The 23,929-nt window shown below is 35.8% G+C and overlaps 1 protein-coding gene across 1 annotated transcript in view; it reads right to left on the minus strand.

Moving 5' to 3' along the window:
* Positions 1 to 23,929, minus strand: part of ATRNL1 (attractin like 1) — a 701,118-nt gene that overhangs the window by 212,524 nt on the left and 464,665 nt on the right. Inside the window, exon 27 of the mRNA XM_003787143.1 lies at positions 3,471 to 3,578. Within this exon, the coding sequence (XP_003787191.1) occupies positions 3,471 to 3,578 (108 nt within the window). The remainder of the gene's footprint in view (positions 1 to 3,470; positions 3,579 to 23,929) is intronic.

The following is a 23,929-nucleotide window of genomic DNA, read 5'->3' on the forward strand; positions in this document are numbered from 1 at the left end:
TAGCTGTGGCCACATTCCCACCCAGGGATGTGGGTGGACAGGAAATGAGAGGATCTGGGGATGAGGATGGGCCTAGAGGGGACAGTTAGTGGAGGCTGGACTCTCAGGTTACCTGGACCACTCTCACTTGCCACCTGGGCTCACTCCCAGCATCTCCACAGTGACTAGCTCCATGCCTCCCACTTCTTGCGAGAGAAGGAGCCTCCTTTAAAAAAATTGAAAGATTATTTTTCCTGAAAGTTTAGGTCAAAAACATGGGTGGTTATTATACATGGGAGCACATTATACCCAACAAAACTCGGTATACACCAAAAACCACTGAATTGTGTATATGTTAAATTGTTAAACTATATGGTACATGCGTTATATTTCAATAAAACTATTTCCATAAACACAGTACTATACATTAATAACTAGACCTTGATTCTCATATAAAAAGCACTTTCCTAAAATGAGAGTTTGCATGTAATTTTTTTTCCTTTGACATCTTCAATTTAAATTTTTGGAGAAAAGTGGTACAAAAGAAATAGCAGCAGGTCAGTTATTCGGAGAAGTGAGTAAAAATAAAAGAAAAATAGCAAGAATTTGAACATAAGCATAATGCTTCATGGTGTATAAAGTACTTGCACAAATAGTCCTGCAGCCAACAAAATAGCACATCAGAATTAGTTGCCTGCCATTAAATATGATGGTAACATTCTAGAGATAGGAAAGTTGATGAAATCTCAAGACAGACTCTAAAATTCATACAAAATTGTCAAGAAACTCAGAAAGATCAATGGGTAGGCCTCTTGTAAGAGGAACTGCTAGCCTCTATTAGGAATGGGCCATGATCCACATTATCCTTGATCGAGTGACACCTCTCCCACCTGTAGTAGGGCAGGAAAGCAGCAGATCCAGTCCAGTGCTAGCCCCACGGCTGCAGAGTAATAATGGTCATTCTAGGGCTCAGCTTGGGTGAGGAATCTCATAACCATACGTGTAGGTAACTGGACTATCCCTCAATGTTCGCTTTTCCCCACCTCAATGGCTGACCCTATAATTACACCAGTTGATGTGTCTGTCTTCCATTACTTCAGGAGAAAATGGTAATCATTTCAAAGAACACAGAATGAGATCGGCATTGGACTTGAAAGAAAGTTTAAGATTTTGAAGAAGAAAACTTTGAGCCTAGAATTTTATATCCAATTATACTGCCATTTATGTGTAATAAAAAGTGAATATATTGGTAAGCATTTAAGGTCTTAGAGAAAATACCATCTAAAAATGCTCTTTGAAAAAATCTTTTGGAGGGGTTGAGTTAATGAAAAATGAAAGAATGGCATGAGTAAGCAAATTAGATATAAAAGGTACCTGAAAGTGAAGAAAGGTCATTGGTGTTTGAATAGGCCACAACGAAGAAGTACATCCGTAATATCTGGATCAAAAATTCCAGGTGGTATCAACAGATGATGGGAGAAACCAAGGGAGTTGAGAGCGTGCTAAAGAAAATAACTTTGTCTGAGATGGGAAGTAGAGGAATATGTTTTAATAAGCTATAGATATGGCTAGGGAAAAGACTACCGTGAATCTTGATGAGTAAGAGGTAACTGCAAGAATATAAAAACAGAATATGTACCACTCAGCTTAGTAGACAAAATGAATTTATCAAAAGTTAGGGAAAAGAACCAAAAGGAAGCACGGCTAGCAACAACACATACGGCTACAAAATGGGGGAGCTGAAAAAAGCCTTGGTGGAACATACTTACTGCCGATGTAAATAACCGATCAGAAAAGACTCACTGTGAGGGCAAAATAAAAAGCTAACAGTCTTTCCCACAAGGGATAAGTATAAAACAGAGGAATATAGACACCTTGGAAATAAAGGACTGCCAGGTAAATATGAACTAAATGAAAGTAGGGGTAGATGTTTTTAAACCCCACAAAATAGAACTTGAGGTTAAAAACATCACCATGATAAAGAAGGAAATAAAATTTCGGGAAGAAAATAAAACAAGTTATTACAGATATTACGAACACGCACGCCTACAACCACCTCCTTGAACATTATGAAGGCGCAGCTGACAAACCATGATGACCTACGTCTGTGTTACGTTTGTTCCTTCCGCTTGCGAATTTTCTTGTTCTTTGATTCTTTCCTTTTTTCCTCGGCTTTTGTATACATTATCTACATTTATTTTTCTTTCATTGCTTGATTTTTAGCAGTAGTTCAGAACGTTTTAAAACAGAGGGCATAAACAAGGAATTGAAGTTCAAATAGTGTAAAGTGAAAGGTTTATGACTGAAGGTATTATAAACAAGAGGCCAAAATGAAAGTAGAGTATTTGCTGTAACTTTCACTGAAGGATGGCTTCTCTTTGGTAATGTTGCCCAAGTAATGGAAGAGAAAGGCACATTTCCTACTGTTCTAAGCTTCCAAGGCAACCTGTGATCTAGAGCAGTAAAACATCAAGAACACAGATGATTTTTTAAACCATAGAAAAACACGCACACAACTATTTTATTCCCTTAAAAACTGGTCCTTTGTTTACCATACATGAGGGGTGATTTAGTTTTTTATTTTTTTAAGAATAACCCAAAACTGCTATAGACAAAAACAATTATATTTGTATCTATGATTTTGGTGGATGCTATTTTTATAGCCCTTATGTCCCTTGACAAAAAATCAAAATCTGAAAATAGCAACATAAAATTAGTCAAATAAATACATTTTTTAAAAAGGGAATAAAATGATTCAATACTACAGAGTTTCATAATCGTTCTACTTAAATATCTTACCATATACAAAACACAAATAAATAAAAGAAGTACGTCATTGAATTAGTATGCCTCAAAATACTTTGATTAGTCATCAATCAGAATCTGTGCAGTTATCTTCTTTTGAAGTTATTATTTTCAAAAAACACTTCATGGATTATTTTAGGATTCTAATACCACATCTACTTGCACATAATGATTTGTTTCATGATACTCTGTTTCGCCTTTGCAATAAAGGAACATAATAACATAGCCATTAACCATAAATACAAATATTCGTTATATTTTACCCTTTCAACATCCAAAAATGAAACTATATAATTAAAATGCAACTCATCTCCACCTACCTTGGTTAATAAAGATAGATATGAAGTATTAACTCGGGGCCACTGGGTACTCCAAAACCTAAATATAGGAGCTCCATTTCTTCCATCATATCTATATCTTAAATTTCTTCAGTTCCTGTCAGGGAAAGGCTGCTGGGTGACCAGTCTGTCACTCTCGCCTAGGCTAATAGATTCTCCAGTGGCTTTTGTTATAGCTCATGTCCTAGGACTAAAACTGTGTGCCTTGAAAATGGCAATAACATACGTAGCTGAATCTTGTCAACTCTAGATAATCAGACTCTGTTTGGCTTCAGAGCAGATGCAGATTAGGAAAGCAATATAAATATGCAAATCACAGTGGTCCCCTTTCAGCACCACCATTCCTACCTCTAATGGCCCTTGGAGCAGGTCTGTTTGTTCAGCTCCTACTTCCAGTGCTACATCAACAGAAGCAAAAGGACGGCTGGCCATCTGCTGTCGTTCTCGAAGCAGTTGCTGGAGGGGGTTAAAAATGACTTATTTTAAAACAGGTTTAAAAAAACATTATATTCAATAGTATCTGGTTCCATTTTTTAACTATGACACTGAAAATTTAGGAATCACTTCCTATCCATATCCGTGTCTAGAACACAAAAGATGAAAAGCACTTTCTTCCCAGGGCCTGGGTTCTACTTCCACAGAGGCTTTAAATGCCTGGTGCCTATAAATAACTTTGGTCCTGACCTCTATCCCACAGGACTAACAAAATAAAGTACACTTAAAAGCACTTTGAAAACCTCAGGTGAGAGGTACAACTTAAGTAAAAAGTGCTATTACCATGATGACTACACTACATGTTCCCATTCAAAATAACTCATGCTTTTGTCTTAGCTGGGGGAGAAAAAAACAAAACAGTAAAAATGTTTAAGAAAATAATAACAAAAAGCTGTCACAATGCATTAATAGGGATCAAAGGACCACAAACCCACCAACACCAAGCTTTATAAGTCAAGATTCCATGTCAATTACTACAGAACCAGCAGGAATTGTTATTGGCAGTGTTTATAGCTTTATTCAAAGCCTCTGTGTTCATCATTTAAAACAAGGAATGATTATTAAGCTGTAGAAATTGTATGCTTCGAAAGCACCCCCAGATATTTTTCTTTGTCCTTCTGCCTATTCTGGGCTTTACCAAAGCTAAAACCAATAAACTAGCAGGTCCCAACCAACTACCAAGCTAATTTATATTTCTGCCTCTCCTTGTAATTACAATATTCATTAAGTCATGATAAGAAAAAAATTGATGACCAGCCCTAGATATTGCAATTCTTGCCCTTTCATTCTACACAGCTAATAAAATTATCTTTAAATATTTAAAGAAGATGAGTGATGCAATTAAATACTCTAAAATGAGAAGAAAAGCCTATGATTGAAGAAAGGCAAATTCTTTGAACACAATGAATGGCTTCATTATTTATGGAGAATTTTAAAGATTCAGTGTTATTAACCTAAAACATTAACTACTGGTCTTTGAATGCAAATGGATGTACCACTGTGATGTAATATTCATATGATTCTCTTGCAAATGATAAAAAAAATATGCTAATGCTTGACTAGCAGTTTACTATTTAATATTTTTGTTTTCATATTTGGGTTTTATTATTAAAAAGAGAACATTCACACAACAGTATGGAAAAAAATAATGCAATTGTTCATGAGTAATAGTTTAAGTTCAGAAATTATGTATTTTTTAGAAGTAATGAATTTGAACTGTAACATTTAATACAAAGAAATGTTATATAAATTAGTTAATTATTCACTTTAATATCAATTGAAAACTGTATTATTAAACACACAGTTTCTGGCAAATAGAAAGTGATTTATTCCTCTCTTAATAGGAGTATCTAATTGAACTGAATGGCCTCTATGGAAAATGCACATGTAATGTTATTTCAGATACCAAAGGATACTAAGTATAGAAGACACCATCATCTTGGTCTTTGTTAAAAACACACACCCAGAATGGCAAGATACACACACATCTATATATACACAAACTCACAACCTACCCTTCCTACAGTAATGTGCAAAGAAACTTGATCAAATTCTAAATTCCAGTTTGGTGTTTGAACACAATATTCTAAGATCTGTATTAATAATTTACTCTATTTGTATTAGTTCTTAGCTTATAAATGGTTATCCTGTAAGTGAAGTGATTTTTTTAAATAAAATCAGAACAGCTTCTGCTCACTCATCTTGACTTTTCTTTATATCCAAAATTAAAGTTTTACAAAATATAATTAATAAATACTCAGCATCCCAGATTGCAATGTAAGTGAATAAATATTACAATTCACTATCTTTGACAAAGAATAGAGTTCCTTGAAATATAATGCATTTTTATGGCCTTAAACACTCGTAATAAAGAATAATTAATGACTGATACTTTTGTTCCATTTTTAACAATTGTTTGTAGAATGCAAAAGTATTTTTAAAAAAATCCAGTTTGCTTTCTGAGCTTTGAGTTTCTATCACTTTTTAAGAATTGAATGTCTTGTATGGTACTTTCTGCAAGGTAGAAGAAAAACAGCGTTTTTGCCCAGGACCTTAACGCTATGGTTCATAAAATGAGTTATACTAAAATAAAAATAATTAGGATATAATATATACATTAGACAAATGAATTTATTCTAGGCAACTTAGCAGGTGACTGGTTAGAGGACTCTTGCTGACACAGTTGAGTTTCTGACTTTGGGAAACTAATACAAATATTCTTACAGTGAAATTTATGAAGGATTAATGACTTTGTCCTCTTGCTTTGGTGGGATGGCCCTAAAATTATAAGATGGAATAAACTGTGATTATCTTTGCCACTAATTTCTGGCATGGTGTCCTAACAATTATCCTCTGTCTTGCTAAGCAACAACTGGATGTATTACTTCCTGGATTTCGCCCTCTCTATCCGAACAGAGGCAATACAGATAATATGCTTACAACTTCAATTTTGTCAAAATTTACACAGATAATAACATGCAATATAGCTAGATACTGGAGTAACACCTGCTTTTGGATACAGTTTATCCACTTTTTAGTTGCTTGAACTTACCTCTAAGCCTCCATTTTTCACATCTATAAAGTGTGGACAGTGATTGTACCTGCACACGTACTGATACCTCAGAGAATCTGTTTCAAATCCCAGCTTCTCCATTTACTACCTATTCGACCACCATCCAGTTACTTAGACCTTTCACATACTCGTTCTTTCTCTCTATAAAATGGGAATGACAATAACATCTCTAAGTCATAAGGCTGGGACGAAGAGATCACACAGTTGGACTGCTCAGCACAGAAGCTGGCACACTGTGAACACTCCATAACCGTTAATTGGTACAATTATTATGCTAAATTTCAAGCACTATTTTTATCTCTGAAGATGGCACACTAATTACCATAGGCCCATTTTCTTCCGCACTAGTGACACATTTTGCTCTACTAGTCTCCCTTTTAACAAATGTTGCAAATTTATGAGACAGTTGGAAAATGTCATTATTGTGGTGAAAAGGAATTTAGATTTGGAACTGCTTTCTGCCATTGGTGACTAAGAATGATTAAAAACTCAACCCGAAAATTAGGAAATAGTATTTAGTATTTTCTTAAGAAATTTTGAGAATTAATCTATTTTCTGTGATTGTGTTTTTATGTAAAATGAAGCTTAACATTTTGTACATCCTAAAAAGCCATGTAACAGATGTATCTGTTTTATAACTAATCAGCTATTGCCAATTATTCAGCAGAACAATAAAGCCAAGAAAACAAATTGATCGCAATGCAATAGATTATACTCATGCTGCCATAAACATTGCTATGAAGAACATTTAAAAATTAAAGAGATGTTTGTATCATATTTGTTGTCCATAAGAGCCATTTTACTATTTGAAATCTCTTTCAAAACAAATCATGGAAAAAAATATGAAAATCCATGCTTAAATTGAAAACAACCTATAGTCATTGATTCTATCACTATGGATACAAATAATTCTTCCACTTGTACTACCTCTTCAAATAGTCTATCATTCCTCAAGGTTCATACTAGCCACCTTCCAAAGATTGCAAGGCATCTAACTCTTGGGTAGATTTTAGGATAACTATCCTTATGTTTCTTTTTTTTTTTTTTTTTTTTTTTTGAGACAGAGCCTCAAGCTGTCCCCCTGGGTAGAGTGCCGTGGCATTACAGCTCACAGCAACCTCCAACTCCTGGGCTCAAGCGAATCTCCTGCCTCCGCCTCCCAAGTAGCTGGGACCACAGGCGCCCGCCACAAGGCCCGGCATTTTTTTGGTTGCAGCTGTCATTGTTGTTTGGCGGGTCCAGGCTGGGGATTTGAACCCGCCACCTTAGGTGTACGTGGCTGGCACCTTAGCCGGTTGAGCTATAGGCGCCGAGCCAGGATAACTATCCTTAAAAACACACCTACTCAAATCAAAACAGTAACTAACTCTGGCCCCAGTTGTCTTCCTATCTCCTACCACAAGACTGTAATGTTTAGGTTCCCCTACGTATCTTCTCATCCACCTCCAAATATCCTTCTATCCAACCCCAAGTTTGAAATAATCACTACCCCTATGAATTATTTATTATACTAATAAGGCACTACCTACTTCCATGCTTTTCTGGAATATTCTTTTAGGAAAAGTTTATTTTTATTTTTCATTCCAGACACCACCTACTTGGTAGTAAATAATCTTTGATGAATGAGCGATGAATATGTGAATGAAGTATGGTATAAAAATCTGTTTCATCAGAATGTGGGCACAGGCAAGTTATCAGAAAACTGATTTTAAGTATGAGTAAGCTTTTAAATCTGTGATATGTCCTTTGATAGTCTAGAATTTATGCCTTATCCCCCAAAGTAGGTAGAGATTTATTTTAGAATGAGGGAGCTTTTTGAATCTGTATTTCTAATCAAAATCAGGTTTCATATTGCTCCTCATCTAGCTTACTGCTGAACTGCAATATGGAAAAACTGCCATAAAGTCATCCTAATGCATGAATATTTCTTTTTTTTCCTTTTTTTTAATTGAATGATAACTATGTACATTAATACACTTCTGGGGTACAGTGTGGGGTTTTCACACACAATCCAAAATACTTCCATCAAACTGGTTAACATAGCCTTCAGGTCATTTTCTCAGTTATTGTTTTAAAACGTTCACATTCTACTCTTAAAAAGATTCACTTGTAACCTTGTAAGATAAACCTCAGAAGTGATCCCTCCAATCCCCCTCCCTCCACGCATTCTCCCCTCCCCATTAATATTTCTAATAGCAATTATTTTGCAAAGATTTTGGAAAGGGATAAAAGGAGTGATCAAAATGATTCTTTCATGACTCTTAAGCTTCCATACTAAAATGAACAAAGAATATGACTTACAAATTAAGCAATCATCCATGAAATAGACTATTTCTGTTATTAACACAGACATATTTAACATGGAATAAAATATAAGTAAACCATCAGTTTTGTTCTTTTGGTGTTAGGACAGTGTGAAGAAGTAAAGAGATGTGTCAATATCTTTTACCATCATTGAACTAGGAAAGCTGCTATTTGATCATTTCATACAACTAAATCTACAAAGCACAAAGCTAAACTCTTATTCGGAGTATGGGGCATCTTTGGTTTCCAGTCTTATAATCTAAAGGTGGTTTTCCTAGATAGTGATGTTAGTACATTGTAGGAGGGGCTTGGGAGAATTTCTTCATTCAGTTTATTAAATAAGGGCACTTTTTGTCGGCCTTTATTGTCTTTGTCCTATTGGCAAAATGCTACTTTTGAACAGTGTTGTTAATTTTTTAAAAAATCAGTATTTCCTTGTAGCTTCCTACCAGGTATTTATCAAGTTTACTGAAAATATTCACTTCCAATTATTTTGAGACATCTTTGCCAACTGGCATTTTTGTGCTGTTTGTATCAACATACAAAATAAACATCAGTGACTGATCAGAAAGGCTTTAATCACTGACGAGATTCCACTAAACTCTAACGTTACTCAATTTTTCTTCATTAGTTGAAAGGAAAATGTCAAATGGCCATAGCAGATTTTCCAGGTAGTAGGTTGCTCAGTTACGCAGGGATGTTGTGTGAACAGTAATGTGCCAAAAACACAATCTACTTTTTACTAGGGTCAAACTTGCCATCAGACAGAGGAAGGGCAAAGGAAAAATGCCAAATGTTCACAGATTCTTGATTAAGACATAAATTCAATATATCATTTAAAATGCTAATAGCTTTTATTAGCATATACAGAGGGTGCCAAAAAGTACACATATTTTAAGAAATGAAAAATCTGTATTAAAATTGTAATGATATATACCAATAAGAAAGGATGAACGCAAGTCATGCTTGAGTTCCTCTTATAATTGCAGAAATCAAATATAACTTGAGTATTATAAATTTAATATGATTTAAGACAGATTTTTTTCCTTTATTAAAATGTGTATACACTTTTTGACACCCTCTGTATATTATACATGTGTATATGTGTGTGTATACATGTCAACCTTAAATAATGAGATACAGAAAGTATGATTACATATAGAATTTATTTGAACACAAAGTTTAAGGATGGCCAACCAGAAATACCGACTCCAAACGAGTGAGGCCAGTGTTCCGACGTGGAGAAGTTAAGGTTTCAATTACATCGGCACAAATGGAAAAATTTATCATGATTACAACATTTTGCATACAAGACCAGCGCATATGCCACAGGAATTTGATGAGTTACAGATTGCCACATTCTAAGGATGATTATCTTATAACTCTAGGAGGAAGGGCAGTGATCTGAGGGGATCTTATCTCTGGGGCCCTTTGTCCTTAATTATTACAGAAAAAAAAAAAAACACAGTTGCAGTTGCAAGTCACTATTTTATAGTGACTCAGGCTGCCTAGCCACATCATTCCTGTCATGTCTCAGAATAATTTAAAGGTCTAACAGCTTTAAGATTGAATTATTTTAACTTTCAATTATTTACTTTCATATCCATACACACACACACACATATTAGATGCCAATGTACTGTGTTTCCCCGAAAATAAGATCTACCACCAAAATAAGCGCTAGCAGGATTTCCAGGCATTTGTTAAATTAAAAGCACTACCCTGATAATAAGACCTAGTGATGGGCATGGCTCTGCAGCATATCTGCATAGCCCTGCCATGCATTTCCATGCAGAGAGGAAGACATACCCTGAAAATAAGCCCTAGTGTGTCTTCTTGAGAAAAAATAAATATAAGACAGTGTCTTACTTTTAGAGAAACACTGTATATGTGATACTATATGCATGAATAGGCATATGAATTATATATATTATTATTCAAAGTAAATAAATTATCCTTCAAGCTAAGACTAAAACTCATACATGACAGGCCAAGATAAGGATTAAATAATGTCAGCAAATGTCATTTGGGTAATACTGATCATACAATTGACATGACCGATATGCAATCTTCGTTGATTTTTAGACCTGGAAGGGACCTCACAGATCCTCTAGGCCAGCTTTCTTCATCCTGCAGCTCACAGTCTTCTAAAATGTAAATAGATGAGCCTTAGGAAAATCTACGAACTTGGCACTGATGGATGATAGTTTTTTTAAAAAGTTCTGTCTATATTTCCAATGGATTCAATTACTTAACTTACTGCTGTCTTCAGAGGCTAATCACCTCCCACCCAGAACCAAAATGTACTTCCATTATTTCCTTAAATTGTTTCAAAAAACAAATCAATAAATATATATTCATGTTTAAAAATAAAACAAAAGGGGATACATTCTGAAAGCAAGCAAGACTATTTTAGAATTCCTGGCACATCCCTGTTTGCTAGGTAAGAACTTAAAAATGATTAAAATTTGAAAATTTCCTTTTATTTCTTTCTTTCATCCAGCTGTGTGATTCTCAAACCTTGTTTTCTATGCAATCTTTGGTGTATATGCAATACCATTGATACTACATACTAAATGATCTTAGCTCTACAAGATAGCAGCCTTACTGATTTTAGATAATAAAATTAGTTTCATGGAATTCTGAAAATTGGCAATATTAACAAAAGCAGGGTGGTTCAAATTATGTGGCCCAATGGTATCACCATCATTTCCAGGTAATAAAAGGTTTCTACTGCTAGGAATTAAATAAACTATTCCTTACTTTTATAAGAACAGTTATTTTAAATGTGAGCTATCTTTGTGTAGGCTAATAAGGGAAATTACAAAGAAAATAAAATGTGACAGATCTGCCTTACCTCCATATTATCTGTGCTTATGCATTCTTAGTTAAACATCATGAGAGCTAAAATTTTACTTCTTACATAGATAATTCATCCAGGTTGAAGTTTGAAGCCAAGAAAATAAAAAGAACACCTGACATGTGGCCATTGATATATCACTAATATGTGAAAATGGAATTAATTTAAAAGGTACAGAATTTTACTAAACCTGGAATTTTTCTCAATACAAAAGCTATATCTTGAAGGATACCACAAGGCTGCTTTTCAAATCAAGTCAAGCTTTATATCATTTGTTTGGAAAGGACAAGATGGTTTGCAGTGGGGAGCAAAGTAAAACAATATCCCTGTTTAACTACTACATCCACTCCAGAATTTGCTAATATTTGCTAACATTTCTTTTAGCATTTTGATGTAAATCAGAAAAGCATTGGAAGCTTCATCATTGCTCTTTGGTCTACACGAAACACTAACATGTCCTATTATAACCAATTCTGGGTTTACTTAACTGTGTACAGGCCGACTTCATTAACAAAGAATTCCCACTTGTGAGGCCCTGGGAATTTTGACTACGTATATGATATACCTGGGTATGGTCGTTTTGTCTCTTTCATCAATGAGAAAAGAAGCTCTGTATGTCAAGTGGCACATCTCTTCATGCCTTAGCAATAAGCAAATACTTTTCGGGAGTCTTACTACCCTGTCAAGAAATTTCATTAAGGACTGGAAGCAGATCGTGAAGTTCTTTTTGCCTGGCATTCTAAAGTTTGATCTTAAAGAGTTTAGAATAAAATTCTGGGCACGATCGTCTTCTTTCCTTTTTAATTTTCTTCCTTTTTTTTTTTTTTTTGTAAAATAAAAGCCTATTCTTAGAACAATCTGGTAGTTTGTTCAAATCTGGATTTATTTGGTGAATAAACTTTCCCGTAATCATTTGATAATTGAACAAGTTTTTACTGAGCTCCTGCTGCACGCCACTTTACTAGAAACTGATACACAAGGTGGCTGTTTTGAATCTACTCAGCAAGGCTTTGTCCCTGCTATCAAAAAAAATACCAGAGACTCTTCTGGGCCCTCTGTTGAGAGACTAGAAGCAGACAACTAGCAGGCTGTATTGTTTGATAGTGGAGGAAATATTTATGTAGCCTGGAGTTGAAAGCAACAAGGCTATTTCTTAATGGGCAAAAACATGAGTATGTGCAAAAATACTGCAGAAGTTTTGAAGGTTACTTTAAGCTATTTTAAAATTAAATATGGATTCTTAATCCTTTCTTTTTTGACATAGATGGCATCACTGATACAGACTTTGCCAAAGATGATCTCATTTTAGGATAAAGGAAATCATGCAATATGCATTTCTCCAGGAGAGACTTAAAAACTTTTGGCTCAGTGCCTGTAGCTCAGCAGCTAGGGCGCCAGCCACATACACCGGAGCTGGTGGGTTTGAATCCAGCTCAGGGCTATCAGGCAACAACCACAACTACAACCACAAAATAGCCGGGTGTTGTGGCAGGCCCTGTAGTCGCAGCTACTAGGGAGGCTGAGACAAGAGAATTGCTTAAGCCCAAGAGTTTGAGGTTGTTGTGAGCTGTGATGCCACAGCACTCTACCCAGGGTGACAGCTTGAGACTCTGTCTCAAAGAACAACAAACAAACAAACTGAGCTTTTGCTTGATACAGGCCATCCTCGCTGGTGAGCAATAGGAAATGCAACAGACCTTTGCAAGACAGTGTTTTGTTTTTAGTATATTTGTTGATATACTTAAAGTCAAAAAATGAAATGCTTATTGCCAATTTTAAAGATTACTCCAGGCAGTTAAAAATCATAATTATTGCAGCTCAGTTCACAGTTATCAAGATGTAGAAGCAACCCAAGTGCCCATGAACCCGTGACTGGATTAACAAACTGTGGTATACGTATATCATAGAGTACTCTTTGGCCACAAGAGAAGATAGAGACTTCACATTTCTGTGTTTACCTGAATGGAGTTGAAACACATTCTTCTGAATGGAAAAGCAATATCTCAAGAAGGGGAGAAAAGTGTTCAATGTACTTAGTACTAATATGAAACCAATAAATAAACAATTACATGCCCACATGCATGAAAGAAAAAAACACATGGACAGTCTAGCAAAGGGGTGGGGGAAGGACGATTGGTGGGGTCTCACCTAAAGTGTACAATGAGGGTGCTCAGCCCTGGGTGAAGGGCTCAACTACAACTTGAACTTTACCTTGAGATAAAAACAATGTAATCTAAACTTCTGTATGCTTATATTAATCTGAAATTTAAAAAATCATAAGTAACAGCATATAGAAGTCTTATTTGTTTGATACTAACTTACATATTTTATAGCAGCTTGGATGGAACTAAATGAAATATCTCAGGAATGGAAAAACAAATAGCCACATGTGCTCACTAATAACAAGAGCTTAACAAGGGGTAAAAGGGACGGGAAGTGCATCAGAAGTCTAGCAGGGGGCAGGGGCGAAGGAGGATGAAAGACAAATATTTACCTCTCAGGCACAGTGAACACCACGGTGGTGACAAAGCCACCGAAACCCAGCTTAAGCATTATACAAAGTATCCATGTAACAGAAACATTTGTACTCCATTAATATTTTGAAATTAAAAAAAAAAAAGATATACCCAAATCCCCTCAAATGTGTGTTCAAATGTAAAGTTATCATTCTCCCCTCCTAGACTCAAAGATAGTGCTTCTTCTCCCAGTGTTCCCCATTTTAATAAATAGTACTTGCTCAAACCTGGAAAATAATTAAAATATTAAAGAAAAATGCTCTGGAAAATATAAAATGGTCATGGGGAAGATGCAATAGAGAGAAGAAGTGCTTTGTGGTCATAAAAGGTTTAATAAGAACTGGCATATTCCATGAAACATTTAGTAGTCCATCGGAATAGTAATCCATCCCCAAATGCTCAGTAATTTAACACCGAAGTTTATTTCTTGCTCACACAGAACCTTCTGCAAGTCTAGTTAACTCTGATTACTTAGCAATATAGGCTGCTTCAATCTCATCAGTCCCCATCTCAACCCAAGACTTCTTCCAGTGTCAAGGCAGGAAAGAGACTAGTGAATCCCCTATGGACTTTTCAATGCTACAGCCCAGAAGCGACACATACCATTGTCAGAAACAGTCATACAACCCAACCGAACTACACAGAATCCAGAACACATAGAAGAATAAATGAAATATTAGGTGACTCGAACAAAGGAAACTAGGAGAGAAGGTATCAGGCAGAGAGAACAGCAATGCAATTCTGAGGCAAGCCTACATGGAAAGTACTCAAGAAGCAGAAAGAAAGATGAATCTTAATAAGCAAGATGGTGAGCAGTAGACTGGCCAGAAGACAATGCTGGCTTTATCAAGGTTTAGAGAAACGGAGGTAACGTCGGTAAATTATTAGGCACACAGGATCTTATAAATCAGGTTTATTATTTTCTAAAACAAAATTTCTCTTTTTATTGCTCAGAAAGTCTATTCCTATGGTGTTGTACCTCGAAACAAAAAGACACAAGAAAAAGGCTTTACCATCCTCAAATAAAGTTATTTAACACATATCTCAGAAACAGCAAAGGAGTTAATCTCAAATACAATGAACCCAGCTCTCCCAATAAGTACCAAAAGGTCAATTTTGTATGTAACCTTCTTTAATACAAAAGGCCAGGTGGTTGTAATTTATCTTAGCAAATCAAAATGAGCAAAAGGATGAGTACTGAAAAGGTCATTTAAAAGCTAGATCCCCAGAATGGATTTAATACATATTACTCCTCAAAGAGCAAAAATGAAAATCTAGATAATTTCAAATTTTGAAACCCATACCTGAAAAAACTTTCACATGTGCCATACTCTCACAGTCATACTATGGAATATAATACTTCCCCACCCGACAGGTCCAACTTATAAAGAGACACTTGTCTTACTCTCATAAAGAAAAGCACACGAATCCCAGGTCCTTCACGTGCAAGAGGAGCATGATACGATCAACTCAACTGTGATTGGAGGCTCCTGTTACAATAAAGCTCAGGTCAATCCTGCAGTAGTCTCATCCCCCCGTGAAGAACTCATTTACTAAGGAAAGATTTTTTCCCCCTGATTCTAGGAATCATTGCAAAGCTCAAGATTCAATTTTGAAACCACAACATGCCTGCTTCTGGGTTAAGAAATTCTACATGCAATATAACCTGATTAGTTTTTTTTCATTTAGTCCATAAAGTGCTCATGTTAAACATTTAAGTAGCTTGTGATTACAATTTGAAGTTTTCAAGAGGTACTTAAATCTTCCCAGATATATAAATGACCCCCAAACTGGCATTTGCTTCTTAATCAATAAATGTACCAAAACTATTTTTTTCTTCTAAGGAAAATGTGATTATTTTGTTATTAGCTAATGGAGTCATTTTCAGTTCAATATCAAGAAACTCTAAAATCGGTTCTTTTATAAAATGTTCCCTTGTAAAGTAAGACATATGCTGATTATAATTTTAAAAGTCTCCATTGGAAAATACCCAAGTGTTCATTGACTAATCAGTGTGATAGACAAATACACAGTCTTACTTGTTTCCAATACTTTGTGAAAGGAGACATGATATAAATATATGCATTTTTAGAAACTAATTTTAATTGTCTGAATTTTGTAAATGGAAAGAGCAGTTTGATATTGCATAGAATACTCATAACTGTCATAAACTGACTTTCTTATGTACTTGGAACAGTGTGTCAAACCACAAAAATCACAATGTAAGAAAGCCAATGTCATAATAGACTCAACAGAATAACTCATTCTCAAATTTGGAAGGAATTCTAGAGGTTCCTTAGTCCAGTGTTCCCACTAAACACCCACTTAGTACCCACAAACACATTCAGCAAAAGAACCACATTTTTGTAAGTTTGTGCTGCACTACTGGAAAATTCATTATAGTTTGATAATGGGAGGAGGGAGTTTGGTAAGTCCCCACCTAACGGGAACAACGTACAGGTAAATGGCACACTTCCTAGATAAAGGTCAAAACTACAACTCAGGCTTTCCCTTATAAATGCAAACAACCTAATTGTATGTACTTTCATATTAATCTAAATAAATACATGACAATTCTGTATACCGGACAATAATTTATATTCTTGGGCTTCTTTTTGGACACGTTCTTTAGATACTTCTAATCTCATTTAATAAAATTCCTTCACATAAATATTAAATATTTGAAATTTTCTCATATCTGCTCATTAAATGGTTTCAGTGTCTTAGATTTTTCATTTATTATTAATGCAACAAACACTTACAGAATACTCTAATATTCTCAGAAGAGGACCAGGCACTGGCACTTGAGCTATAAGAAACACAGACCTGCCTCGAGGAGTTTATTCACAGTCTCCTGAGTTGAACAGACCAGTTTCTTACATAACACATTTTTCAGCATTTAGGTTTTCAATGCCCTTCTTCAAATTTAAAATGAACACACTATTCTAGATGGTCTATGACTAATCTACAATATAGTATAACTAATTTTCTTTATGTATTCTATGTCAACTTCTTTTATTTTTCTTTTCTTTGAAACAGAGTCTCTCTGTTGCTCCAGTCACCATAGCACACAGCAAACTCCAGCTCCTGGTTTCAAGGACTCCTATTGCCTCATCCCTGGAGTACCTGGGACTAGAGTTGCCCACCACATCTGGCTAATTTTTCTATTTTTAGTAGAGATGGGGTCTCACTCTTCCTCAGGCTGGTCTCAAACTCCTTAGCTCAAGAAATCCACCAGCCTCAGCCTCCCTGAGTGCTGGGATTATAGGCGCGAGACACAACACCCAGCTTCATTGTTTTCTTTTCTAAATAGTTTTTATTTTGAGAACTTCTCTAAGTTGGGGGAACTAATCAACAATTCCAGGTCTTTCTGGCATGAACTTTGATCCTGACAGGTCTTCCCTACTTATCACTTCTATGAGTGAATTTTTGAAACTAAATTCAGAATTTTGCACTGGTATTTAGTATTTTTCCATGTTTTATTGTTGATGTTATTGCTCTTAATCTATGTTCCTTAAGTGGAGAATTCTCTTGGAATCTCTGAACTTCCAACGTGCTATTTATCTCCTTCCATGCTCTCGTTCATGTTGACCCCTACTCCATTCCCTTGACCAGGTCAACACCCTTTGATGTCAACAAGAACAATCAAGACAGTGAGTGAGCTATCACATTGCTAGTAATTCAAGGCAAATCATGAACCCCAACACATGAGTGACTTCTGCCTTTTCATATTCTAGGGTTCCCCTCATACAGTGATATTATCAAAAGATAGAACAGACATGGTATACAAATTTAGAAATTTTTAGTTTACTCTCAGACTATGTCCACTCTGGGAAATAAGAGATCTATGATATCTAAGAAGTCCCCTAGCTACCAGACCAGTTATACTTTCTTTTATTTTTGACCCTTTGTAGAACCATCCTTTGTCTGCTACAAAAACTTATCCAAGACTTATCCTCCTTAGACCTTGCCCTGAAGTACCATTTTTTGATCATATATTGTTCAATTCTAATTTCTGCACTTTGCATTCATACAGTACGAGGAGTTAGTCCCAAACTTCAGGCCGAGGTTCCTGTGTGCTTCAGTCCTAGCCAGTCCCTCAGCAACAGTGCAGATGACTAGACAACTCTCCTGGCTTGTTCAATCTCATGGTGCAAAGATTCCCAATAACTTAGCAGCCTCTTCTTCCCTGTCTTGTCTGCTTCACCTATCAACTGACTTGTTTTTCTGAATTTATTATTTAGCCAATCTATTGTTATTGGCTTCTGATAAATTTCTACTAACCAATATTATTTATATTTAGTCAATATATTATTATTGGCTTCTGATAAATTTCTACCAACAAAACATAACTAACCCCACAGTTATTTTCCCTTTACCAAATGCCTTCTCACCAAATTTATTCTTAAACTTAACTCTTAACCTATAAATTCCCTTTATTCCATACAGTATATTTCCATTCCACCAATTCATCTATAAATCTCTAAATATCATAATTATGCCATTTATTTCTCAGTTGATGAAAATTTTAAATGGATCAGGAAATAGAAATGAACTCTTTATTACCTTATTAAGGCCCTTTCTCTAGAAATGACACTTTTCTAATAATCAAGAATGAATCTACTAAACTTTTTGGATCTTTAACAAGGCTCCATTAAGTAGACCCTTCTTATCCTCTTGGGAAGTTAAAAAATAATAAATGAAAATAAAAGACACAGTATCATCTTCATTACTGATGCTCTTTGTTTCACTTAAAATCACAATAAGATAAGTCGCTCCACTTCCTTAATAGTAAAATAAGTAATGGGCAAACCAACTAAGATGAGGATCACTGGCTTCCACCAGGGCAAAGGCCTTAACATGTAACTTATGCAGGTGCAATCATCCTGCATCATCAGGTGTGGGGACACCTGAGGTGAGAATTTTATGGAAAAGGAAAGTCTTTAGACAATTTTGAGTGGAAAAACATTTCTGTTATTAAATTACAAACGAGTTAAGTCCATTTGCATATATTTACACATGTAAAACAGAACTGAATGAGCTTTAACTGGTTAGTGTTAGCAATTTAGGGCTAGGAGGCATCCTAGGTAGGAAGATGCCTTGAGGCCAGGAGAAAGACCCTGTCTGTACTAAAAACAGACAAATTAGTCAGGTCTGGTGGTGCACATTACTAGGAAGGCTGAGGCAGGAGGATCCCTTGAGGCCAGGAGGAAGACCCTGTCTATACTAACAACTGAAAAGTTAGCCAGGCATGGTAGTACACAATTCCCTGCTACTAGGAAGACTGAGGCAGGAGAATCACTTGAGTTTGAGCTTGCTGTGAGCTAGACTAACTCCACCTAACTCTACTCAGGGCAACAAAGAGAGACTCTGTCTCAAAAAAAAAAAATAAAGCAATCTTCTTCACACACACACACACACACACATAGACACTGTCTCTCTTCCCTGTATTGTCTTTCCCAAAAGCATTCTTTACCATCTGACATGCTTAAATCTCAGCATCTAGGATATACCTGGTGGATGGCAGATGCTCAATAAACACTCGTTCCGTTAAAGAATTAATTTGAATCCAAGGAAGTACCTGTGGATGTCCCTCTTAGTCATGTAGTTTAAACACAGGCTGAAGGTCACTCTCTATCATGGGATCTCAGATTGTCTATGAATTCACTAATTGCACATGAGAGACAAATTTTTCCTGGGAAGTCAAAAAGACATGCAGCAGCAATAGCCATGGAAAAATAGACAGAAATGCCTGCTGGTTAGTCACAAGGTGGCATGACTGTTATTCACCAAATAGCGTCACTTGTAATTTATTGGGGTAAAAAGAAACTAAAGCATTTTGAATATACAGTCCAGGGGACAAGCATATGAATAATCTATACTTGTGGCTAACATAAATTTCTAAATTTTTCAAGAAGGCAGTAATGTCTCTCTAAGACATACATAAGTGTAAGAACAAAATTAACAATTTGCTTAAGAATTTCTCTTACTTGGATTGAAATTCATAGGTCATGAATTTCGGATATTGGATAATTGTCCCCAGCAAGATTGAATCAAATTTTCTCCATCTACTCTTTTTCCCTCAGGTATCACGGCATCTCCTGTATGGTGTTTGGCCACACAACATAATTTTTGTGGGGGATAATGCCTTCATAGGCTAGAGATTGGTCTATTTTCTAAATTTGGTGACTATGTGGCCAGTGCTGTAAAATTTTTCCATGTATTTTTAATGATTTGTACTTTCTAAAAATAAGAGGTATGAAAGGCTTGGCACTGAACTAACAATATAGCTATGTTGATCCTGAAAGAGCTTTACCCATTTTGGTAAGAAATAGAACATTCCATCTCTTCTTGTGAACAGTGAATGTGTGGCTGAGACTGGGTAGAATAAGAAATCTTGAAGAATGGTGGTTAAAATTTATTTGCAGAATTTTTAACTCAGAAAGGCAAAATAATTTAATTTTTATGATTTTAACTTGCATGCAGATATAATATTTTAAACTTTAATGATAGTTCTCTGGGAATTTGATACAGTGAAAAAATTTTATTCAATTTGGGGCATTTCTCTGTTATTGGAATCTCATTACTGATGTATTTTTTTTTTTTTGTATTTTTGTGCATTTTAGTATAAGAGTTATTTGATGTGACCATATAAGTAGATACAATTTAAGATAGAACACATGTTGGGGGCAAATTTCCAGCTTCAGATATAGAGAGTCATTGAATTTGTTTTCATATATTTTCTGTCCCATTCCATTTAAGAACCTTCTGGGTATAAAATCAAAACTGACTTCCATTGGTCCCCGGAAAATACCCAAAGAAGCACTTATGTGAATTGGGCCCCTGCCTCCTAGGCAGGAACAGAGCTGCGTTAATAAGTGACTGAACTACTTCCCCCAAAGTGTAAGTGCCCCCATGGCTTTGTATTTAAACTAAGTGGGCTAAGAGAATAAAAACAGGACAAAGTTAGAGGGGAAAATTTTTACCACTCGTAATTTCCATGGGGAGATATTTTTCATAAACACTCTCCTAAATACTCTCTTGCTCTTTACTCATTCTGTTCCCAGAACATGGAGTGATGAATTTTATAGGTGAATTGGGATATGTTCAACTTAGGTTTGTTTCTCTTCTTCTTAGAACTGAATCCATCCACAGATAATGTGAATTCTACTCAGATCCTCCATCTCATAAATTCTTATCTGGGAAGATCACCTGCAAGGGACACCATGTCTTAGTCTAGCATTATTCATGGTAAGTGACTAAATCTGCCTAATTTTGGAGTTCAGGATTAATATGATCACTTGGTTTATAGACCCAAAGTCAGGTCCTTCACCATGACCTTTATCAATAATAAAGATAATATGTTGAGTAGTATTTGCAATAAATTTAGTTTGCCTGTGTATAGAACCCAAAGAAAAAACTGCTAATTACTGTCCCCCACAGAAACCACCACCAATATGTATACTCTTATCCTGTCCATTTTTCTATCTACTTCAGAAGAACACCAGATATTCTTAAATGTCATGACAAAGTCAATATGTTACATACCTAAAGCATATCCTTGCTGTATCAGTTAAGCTATCCTTACAAAAAGGAGAAAAAAAATTTCAGTTTAGAAATCTTAACTCACTTTCTAACACTATTGCTTTTACTGAATAAATGAACGAATGATTAATTAGAATTCTTAATTTCATTTTAACATCTCTTGCCAAAGGAGCCACATGTAGCCTTTTTGTAAACATTTTAAAATAAATCTTGCTATTATCTGTGGTATGTATAGCCGTCCTCCTCTATTCCTTTACTTTGTGTGTTTTTTTTAAGACAGAGGCTCATGATGTCGCTCTTGGTAGAGTGCAATGGCATCACTGCTCACAGCAACCTCCAAGTCTTAGGCTTAAGCAATTCTATTGCCTTAGCCTCCCAAGTAGCTGGGACTACAGGCATCCACCATAACACCTGGCTATTTTTTTGGTTGTGGTTGTCATTGTTTGGCAGGCCCGGGCTGGATTTGAACCTGCCAGCTCTGATATATGTGGTTGGTGCCCTTAGCCCCTGAGCTACAGATGCTGAGCCTCTATTCCTTTTCTTTACTGTTGTATACTCTAAGACAGCGTGATCAGTTTTCCCTCTCCTAGGACTTCTGTACCCCCAACTTGGTTGGCTGTTGCTATCACTGTTCTGTCTTGTGAAAGTTAGAGCTGTCAGCAAAGCAAATCGAGAATGGATCTCTGTGGTTGCATGCAGTGGCTCACACCTGTAGTCCTAGTGCTCTGGAAGGCCTGAGTGGAAGGATTGCTTAAAGCCAGGAGTTTGAGACTAGAATGAGAAAGAGTGAGATGCTGTCTCTACAAAACAGAAAAATTAGCAGAGTGTGGTGACCTGTAGTCCCAGTGACTTGGGAGAGGCTGAGGCAGGAGGATCCCTTGAGACTAAAAGTCTGAAGTTGCAGTGGCTCTAATGATAACACTGTACTCTGTCGCTGGGTGACAACAGTGAAATTTAAAAGAAAAAAAGAGTAGCTCACAGCTTCAGTGGAATGTTCCGACAGTTCCTATTTCCGTACAATTACTCTATCTTGACTCAGTGCCATTTTTGAAATCTGTCTGTGAGACAAAGACAACTTACCACAGGTCACACAGTTATGACTACACATACGTTCGGCCCAAGGAGACCTTTTGGAATTAATTCAAGTCCATTACTCATTAGAACCACAACCTCTAAAATGTAAATAATCTGATTCATGTACCCTTTTTCCATTTATTGTACTCTTTCCACTGGTACTATCTTGGCTAACAAACACTGATTCTCCATGTCAGGACAACTATGTGACCAAAATAAATGACTTAATGATGAAATACATGTTTCAAAGCTTCTAAACTTCTTAGGTTTCTGTATGCTTTCAGTGCTATTTTACCTTCATCTTTTAATATAGAATGAATGACTTTCTTTGGTGAAAGATGCGATACGTTATACTCAATCATTTGATAATTGAGATCCTTCCACAATGCAAGATGATTTAGAGACTAGTAAGAAACAAAATGGCACGCTCGTCTTTCAGATTAGAAAATTGAGATGTAAAGCATGAAATGTTAACTTACAATAGAGATTTTAATAACAGAACAGGTCAGAAATGCAAATGTGTAATCAACTGTCAAGTAAGTGGCCTAAACAAGTCCTGTGACTTCAGAAAAAGATATGATGACAGACTGGACTGGTCCTCAGTTCCTCAATGAGGCCGAGGCAAACTTGACACTTAAAGGATATGCAGGATTTGAATAGCCACATGATGATAATTAAATGATAATTTGTGTCAGAATAATTCTTTCATTTCATAATTTTCTAAGTTTTGGGAAAATAAATACATAACTTTATCCTTTTTCATGCTATGAATTTCAAATAATTGCATTATTACTTCTCATTTGTCAAACTCAATTGCTCTTCTTTCCTACCTTCTTTCTCCTCAAATCTCTCACATTTTTCCATCTCTGAACCCCCCACTCTGCCTCTTTTATTTCATTTTAATTATAGTAACCATGGGAAGTTTTTAACCTTCATATGTATTGGAACAAGGGTGTGATAACAGGATTTGAAAGAAACATAACTACATTTGTTCCAATCATTTATGAGCCATAAACTTTGCCCACCAAACAATGATGAGCCTGTTTGCTTCAAAAAAAGTGGTGTGCCTCACCAAGAACATTTTACCCTAATTTAAATATTGTCTTGACCTCAAGAAGATTGACCAAAAGCATATTTCAATTTAAGTTTGAAGCTAATGTAAGCTCATGAGTCTAAGTGATATATATCTCAGATATTAGCAGATACACAGAATCAGTAAGTCAGTAAATCCTACCATTTAGCACTTAACTTGCTAATATTTTAGCCCGAATATACAATGACATTTATGATAATTCACTGTATGCTGGTGACTTAAAACATTTAACTGGAAATGAAGGAAACATAACTTTGGAAAATAATGTATCAGGCTCGGCGCCTGTGGCTCAACCGGCTAGGGCGCCAGCCACGTACACCTAAGGTGGCGGGTTCGAATCCCCGTCTC

This window comes from Otolemur garnettii, unplaced genomic scaffold, assembly GCF_000181295.1.
Source record: "Otolemur garnettii isolate 467f Iridium unplaced genomic scaffold, OtoGar3 scaffold00021, whole genome shotgun sequence".
Taxonomy (NCBI): Eukaryota; Metazoa; Chordata; class Mammalia; order Primates; family Galagidae; genus Otolemur; species Otolemur garnettii.